Source organism: Aedes albopictus, chromosome 3 (genome assembly GCF_035046485.1).
Source record: "Aedes albopictus strain Foshan chromosome 3, AalbF5, whole genome shotgun sequence".
NCBI lineage: Eukaryota > Metazoa > Arthropoda > Insecta > Diptera > Culicidae > Aedes > Aedes albopictus.
The window spans coordinates 157,169,191-157,176,744 of record NC_085138.1 but is presented as its reverse complement, the minus strand read 5'-3'; the positions used below and the strand labels follow the sequence as shown (position 1 = coordinate 157,176,744).

Below are 7,554 nucleotides of genomic sequence, written 5' to 3'. Positions count from 1 at the left end.
GTAACCCGTTTCAGAATGCCTGGTTACTCACGTCCATTCCGAGGTCACTTTCACTTACAACAAGCTCCGCATGTGTACATTACCGTTATCAAATGGATAATGATATTGCAAACACACTTCCTGCTTCAAAGATAATCTTCGAAGCTGGCGCGTATTTAGTTCAATTTGTTATAGTAATATGTAATTAGAACAATATTTTCCTTCATGATTCGACATATCATGAAATTTGAGCTGTAGTACGGCTGATTTTGACAATATTTCAGAAAGGACCACTTCCCTGCGGCCTGCCGGAATAGTTCTGGTGTGGCCAGACCGATCCCAAGGGGCCACAAGGGCCTAGATGGACTATTTTCCTTGATGTTTCAACAAATTATGAAGTTAGAGGTGCGCACGATTGATTTGACCAACTTTGTAGAAATGGTCATTTAGACCACTTCCCTGCCTGGGGGCATCCGGAACATTCCGGGTAAGGCCAGACCGATCCCAAGGGGCCATAAAGGCCTAGAATGACTATTTTTTATGCTTAAACATCATGAAGTTTGAGGTGTCGCATGGTTGATTTTGACAATGTTGTGGATTTTTTTTTATCTGTATTAACGAGATTTTTAGCCCTAGGCTAGTTCATCTCGGGACCCATGTTGTGGAAATTTCCACTTTTGTCACATTCCTGGGGGCACCCGGAACATTCTGGGTATGGCCAGGTCGTTCCCGAGGAGTCATAAGAGTCTAGACTAGAAGGACCCTCCATGTTTTGACAAATCATGAAGTTTGAGGTGCCGCACGATTGATTTCACCAACGTTGTTGAAATTGCCATTTTGACCACTTCCCTGGAGGCATCCGGAATATTTCTGGTGTGGCCAGAACCTTTCTAAGGAATCATGGGAGCCCAAATGGACTGTTATCCTCCATGTTTCGACAAATCATGAAGTTTGAGGTGTCACAAGGCTGATTTTGACAATGTTTGAAAATGACCACTCCCCTGAGGGCATCCAGAACATTCCGGGTATGGCCCGACCGTTACCAAGGGACCATAAGCGCCGAGAAGGACTGTTTTCCTTTATGTTTCAACAAATCATGAAGTTAGAGGTGTCGCACGGATGATCTTGATAACAATGTGGAAATGACCACTTTTGTCACATCCCTTGGGCACCCGGAACATTCCGGGTAAGGCCAGGTCATTCCTAAAGGAATAAGAGCTTAGAAGAACTATTTTCCTTCTCGTTATGCCAAATAATGAAGTTTGAGGTGCCGCACGATTAATTTGACCAACGTTGTGGAAATGGCCAATTTGGACATCCGGAATATTTCGGGTGTGTCCAGAACCACTCTAAGGGGTCATGGGAGCTTAAAAGGACTATTATCCTTCATGTATCGACAAATCATGAAGTTGAAGGTGTCACACGGTTGATGTTGACTATGTTTGAGAAATGACCACTTCTCTGAGGACATCCGGAACATTCCGGGTATGGCCAGGTCGATCCAAAGTGGCCATAAATGCCTAGAAGGGCTATTTTCTTTGAGGTTTTAACAAATCATGGAAGTTAGAGGTGTCGCACGGTTGATTTTGATAATATTGTGGAAATGGCCACTTTTGTCACATCCCTGAGGGCACCCGGAACATTCCGGGTAAGGCCAGGCCGTTTCCGAGGGGTCTTAGGAGCGTGGAAGGACTATTTTCCTTCATGTTTCGACAAATCATGAAGTTCGAGGTGCCGCATGAATGATTCTGACAATGTTGCTAGAATGGCCACTTTGACCACTTCTCTGGGGGCACCCGGGACATATCCGGTTCATGAGACTGCTAGTTTGTGTCTTTACAAGTCAATGGTTCCATGCAGTTATATAGTTTCTGTATTCCTGGCGTATAATATGTGCAAATTTCCAAAATACCTGTAGATTCAGAGTGAAATGCATTAAGGCGAAACTGGAAGCATTTCCTCATTTTTTTTGGTTTTTGATTTTTCATTAAATAACGAAGCAATATTTTCAAAATCGGTTTTCGTACACATGTAGACTATGGATCAAGGTATCTTCTGATTTTTTTTTTTTTGTGGTGGAAAATGTTTTTCGTTTTTGCGGAAACCATTTTTTTATGAAATTTTGTAAAAAAGTGGTTTCCGCAAAAACGAAAAACATTTTCCACCACAAAAAAAAAATCAGAAGATACCTTGATCCATACTCTACAGGTGTACTCAAACCGATTTTGAAAATATTGCTTCGTTATTCAATAAAAAATCATAAACCAAAAAGTGAGCAAATGCTTCCAGTTTCGCCTTAATGTGTCATTTTCCGGCCGGTTATGACCCCAACGGAATCTGGAATAACTCCGGAACGGATGGGTGAACCGGTTCCGTGTGGTAGTCCTTGACAATTTGGACAAACCTGGAGCGAATGCAATTGACTTTAAAAAAAAATTCGGTTGGGAAATGCCTTTTTCATAGCTGATTCAAAATTCGAAAATCATCCGAAATAGTCGTCGGGTACACGAAGGTTAAAGGAGGTAGACCGAAAAGCTTTCGGAGTTTTGGAGCACAAAGTGCTGCGGAAAATTGACCCATGAATCGTGAATTGTATCAAGTGTACAAAGAAGCGAATATTGTGAGCGTATAAAATGCAGCTTTCTTAGGTGGGCTGGACACGTAGTGTGAATGTCAGAAGAAAGAATAACGAAAACAATATTCAGCATGGAACCAGGTTACCTGTTCTGTAGCTAACTGGTTAAAGCGCCGGTCTAGCGAATACAGAGTCGAGGGTTCGAACCCAACCAGAACGCGATTTTTTTTTCACAGTTTCATCTTTCAATTTGCCAATAAATCAACACGCAATATTGTCTAATTTTTCAAACGATATTATGTTATGCATTTTGAGCATGATAGTTACTGAAAAATATGAACTGCTGTTATAAAAAACTCATGTTCATTAAAGGCGATTGTTCTTACTGAGCATTGTACGGCTAAGTCTAGCAGTTAAAATTTATGGCATTTTAAGATTTATAGCAAATAATGATCAGGCATATTTCGGCCGACAACTTGTCTGGAGAAAAGGTTCACATTGCAGATGGTAAATTATATTCGTAATTATAATTGTCTGGCCCACGCTTCATACGAGACATGTTCAAATACCGCCACGTGCCGTTCAGCCTCCGTTTGGTATGACGTGAACCTGTCCTGTCACATAAGCTCTTCGGTCACGTAAGTTCTGAATCCACGACGAATTTTACACCGGCGATAAAATTAAGAGAACACGTTAGATCACCACTACTCACCAGTGATGGTCCGTTGCATTTCGCATCAGCAGACGTCGTCGGCAAAGTCTGCCTACGTGTCAGAATGAATTACACTGATCCAATCAAGACGATTGTAACTCATCTCCAGTGGGCACAGTGTTGTTTCAGGAATTAACACTGCAAATCCACTGCAGATTAGGACCGTGTAAGACCGGTAGCGAATATAAAACAAGGCTGCTCTCGAATGTCATGTTCACAATTCTGACCGTTGGTTCGAAAGGGTGGTAGTTCGGGATTGGAGAGTTTTCGTTGTTTCATCAGAATGTCGAAAGAAAACAAAAATCCGTTGATCGAAGATGCACGTGAGACTCCTGAATGGATCAACAAAAAGTACTTCGAATCGCTGTTGAGAAAGTGCAAGGACGATCCATCGATTGAAGTTCTGTCGGTTCAAGTGAAATACGCATTGCCAAAAGGTGAAAACTACGCCAGTGTGATCTATCGGGCGCAAATCGTGCATCGTAGAAAGGATCAACCAACAAAAACGTGTAGCTACATAATTAAGGGAATTTCGGAGACTCCTCTAGCTAAGCAGAAACTTGGCGAATACGATGTACACCGGAAAGAGATGGACGTCTACCAGTTGGTGATTCCAGAGTTTCGGCGATTGATGAAATCCGTTGGAGATCGGTCAGAGCTGTACCCAAACCCTCTCTGTGTCGACCGAACGAACGATGTGATCATTTTGAATGACGTTACAAAGAAGGGTTACATGATGGTCGACCGGACTCAGGGATTGGACGCAACGCATACGAAAATGTCTCTCAAAGCAATGGCCAAACTGCATGCTAGCTCCGTAAAACTGGCAGAAATCTACCCAACTATATTCGACCGATACACCACGGGAATGTGGACTCGTAAGACGGACGCCTTTCACGGGTTCTTCCAGTCTACATACGATGCACTGGCGGAGGAAATCTACACCTGGGATCCGGAATGGCACTACTACGCACACAAGTTGCGAAATTTGCGGTCACACTTCATGGAGCAATCATTACGTGTATTCGACAACGAATGCGAAGGAGACTTGCGCGTATTCGTCCATGGTGACTTGTGGATCAACAACCTAATGTTCAAGTACGACGCGAACGGCCACCCGAGCGACGTATTGCTTCTGGATTTTCAATTTTGCTGCTATGCAAGTCCTGCTATCGATCTGTTTTACTTTTTCTTTTCGTCCACTAAGGATGAAATTCGCCAGAATAGTTTTGACGAATACATGCAGTACTATCACTGCCACCTGGTGGACTACGCGAAGCGATTAAACTGCACCACGCGATTGCCAACATTGCATCAGTTCCAACGACAGCTTCTGAGGAAGATGTTCTACGGTAAGTGTGCGTTTGATGGTTCCATAACCATTCCGCTAACCGCAAGTGTCTTTTTCAGCAATGTATTCCAGTATCGTGGCACTTCCCATTCATATGAACCAAGAACCGGATGCCGACTTCGACGCATTGATGGCAGGGGACGAACGAGCCAGGCAGTTCAAGAAGGCCATCATGACCAACAAAAAGTATCATAAGATCATCAAAGGTCTGCTGCCGACTTTTGATCGGAAGGGTTTGCTGGATAAGCTCGACTGATGGCGACGTTGTTTTGTAGTTATTGGTGGTGGAATACTTGTAGTTTCGTTATGTTTTTGATAGTTTGCATAGTGTATATATTTAAGTAAACAAGTGATTATATAAAGGAAGATAGTATTAAATGAGTACAAATCTCACGAAGTGTCAGTCATAGTTCATACTGATGTACATTGGTGTCTGCTTTCACCAAGGATTCAAGTTTGAAACATTAATTTAGCTTTCCAAGAGTATCTCTTTCTGTTAGAGGGCAGCTTTCTCATAAATCATTGGCATATCAATGTATGAAACAAGGATTGTTACTGGGGTTCACTCTTCGAACGTATGGCAGATTGGTTTATGTAAAAAAAATCCGTTCAAATGCATAGTATGAATAAAGCATTACCTGAGAGAATCTACAACGTTTAATTTGCTTTGATTGAGTTTGACGGCACACTAATTGTCATACCGATAAGACATCGGATAGACAGTGCCCGACAATTTTCAGAAAAATTTCCTCTCCCGCTCTGACATTTATGCACATTGCACACAACAGACACTATAGATATTCATCTAATTCCATCCGAAGGAGGATTGTGGCATCTAACGAGCCTGGATAAAACAAAGAGGAGAAACTTCAAAATTGGAATCGTCGATTTTCTGTCATCCCAATAGTTCCAATCGGGCAGGAGACCTGTCAAAACGATAAGGATTCGCCACTTTGGTATATTCGAGACACTTTAGTGGAATCGAGTTTAGTTCTGTGCCTTCAGGTGATGGAGATGGTCAAGTGGCTTCGTGGCTTGGAGAAAAGAAGCGCCCGTCCAGCGAATTGAGAGTTGTGGATTCGATTCCCACGGGAGCAAATGGATTTTCTTTTTTTATAATTCAAATCTTAATTTGTCCATTTAACACGTGTTTCTGTTGTCTGCATGGATGTCAAAGCCATCAAACGTTGTAATTTTCACTTGGCTTGGGTAGCCTAAGCAAAAATCGAGAAATGAACATCTGAAAGAATCTGTTTTTCGCTATTGTACAAATTCTGCTCGATTTCTAGGAAAGCTAAAGGTGAGACTGGATCCATTCCCTCAATTCAGATCCCATTGTGATCCACTAGCCTCTGCCCAGCAACTCCTATCCCTACCTCTTCGTGGTACCGGCCGGAAACTATAAGCAACCTTAGGGAAGATCGGGTAACCAACCCCGGTGGGAACTTTGGTCGTAGGCTGACAAGGGAGGGGGGGGGAGGTTTGCTTCGGCACACCTGAGCGTCTGTTCTCCAGGAGGAGCGGCTCACAACAGCACCTGATCCCCATGTTAGGGGCGGCTGATCAACGTCCGGGTGCCAGGGAAGAACTCTAAGCTCAATTGTGCACTATGGTCCTCTGGAAAGTAGGGGGTTGGTGTCAGGCCCTACGAGCCAGCCGTAAAAAATATAGTAACGGAAAATCAGTAAGAGAATAATAAGGACCGAGACCAACGGCAACGACCCTAGCGAACAAAAAGGACTTGTGATTGAAAACTCGGTACGTGGAATTGCCGATCTCTCAACTTCATTAGGAGCACCCGCATACTTGTCGATCTACTGAAAGACCGCGGGTGCGACATCGTAGCGCTGCAGGAGGTGTGTTGGACAGCATCCATGGTGCGAAGGTTTAGAGGTAATCATACCAGCTACGGCAGCACACGCGAGCTGGGAACAGCTTTCATCGTGATGGGTGATATGCAGAGGTGCATGATCGGTTGGTGGCCGATCGACTAAAGAATGTCCAGGTTGAGGATCAAGGGCCGATTCTTCAACTTCAGCATAAGAAACGTGCACAGCCCACACTCCGGAAGCACTGATAATGACAAGGGTGCATTTTACGCGCAGCTCGAACGGGAGTACGATCGCTGCCCAAGCCACGACGTCAAGATCATCATAGGAGATTTGAACGCTCAGGTAGGCCAGGAGGAGGAATTCAGACCGACGATTGATAAGGGGCTGTTCATAAACCACGTAGACCAAAATTTGGCCATCATAGACCCCCCCTACCCCCTCGTAGACTTTTGTCCGTACAAAAATTTTGAAGTTTGTATGGAGCGTAGACTTTGGTCCCCCAAAAAGTCTACGTGGTTTATGAACGACCCCTAAGTTCAGCGCCCACCAGCAGACGAACGAGAACGGCCTACGTCTCATTGATTTCGCCGCCTCCAAAATATGGCCATACGTAGCACCTTTTCCAACACAGCCTCCCCTATCGTTACACCTGGAGATCACCACAGTAGACGGAATCTCAAATCTATCACGTTCTGATTGACGGACGGCACTTCTCCGACATTAGGGACGTCAGCACCTATCGTGGCACCAACATCGACTCCGACCACTGAGGCCCCTCTAGAGGACTGCTGGAGTACAGTGAAAGCAACCATTAACGGCGCAGCCGAGAACACCATCGGGTACGTGGAACAGAATCGCCGGAACGAATGGTTCGACGAAGAGTGCAGAACGGTTTTGGAGGAGAAGAAAGCAGCGAGAGCGGTAATGCTGCAGCAAGGGACTCGACAGAACGTGGAACGTTACAAACAGAAGCGGAAACAGCAGACCCACCTCTTTCGGGAGAAAAGCGCCGCCTGGAAGTAGCGGAGTGTGAAGAAATGGAACTGCTGTGCCGTTCCCAAGAAACACGGAAGTGCTTTCAGAAGCTCAACGCATCCCGCAACGG

General features: G+C 44.5%; 1 protein-coding gene across 1 annotated transcript; it reads left to right on the top strand.

Annotated features, from left to right (window-relative positions):
• Positions 1-3,466: 3,466 nt before the first annotated feature.
• LOC115266101 (uncharacterized) lies at positions 3,467-5,271 on the top strand. The gene is made up of 2 exons (XM_029872028.2): positions 3,467-4,618; positions 4,677-5,271. The coding sequence occupies exons 1-2, from the start codon at positions 3,550-3,552 to the stop codon at positions 4,871-4,873; spliced, it is 1,266 nt and encodes a 421-aa protein (XP_029727888.1). The 5' UTR covers positions 3,467-3,549; the 3' UTR covers positions 4,874-5,271.
• Positions 5,272-7,554: the final 2,283 nt, after the last annotated feature.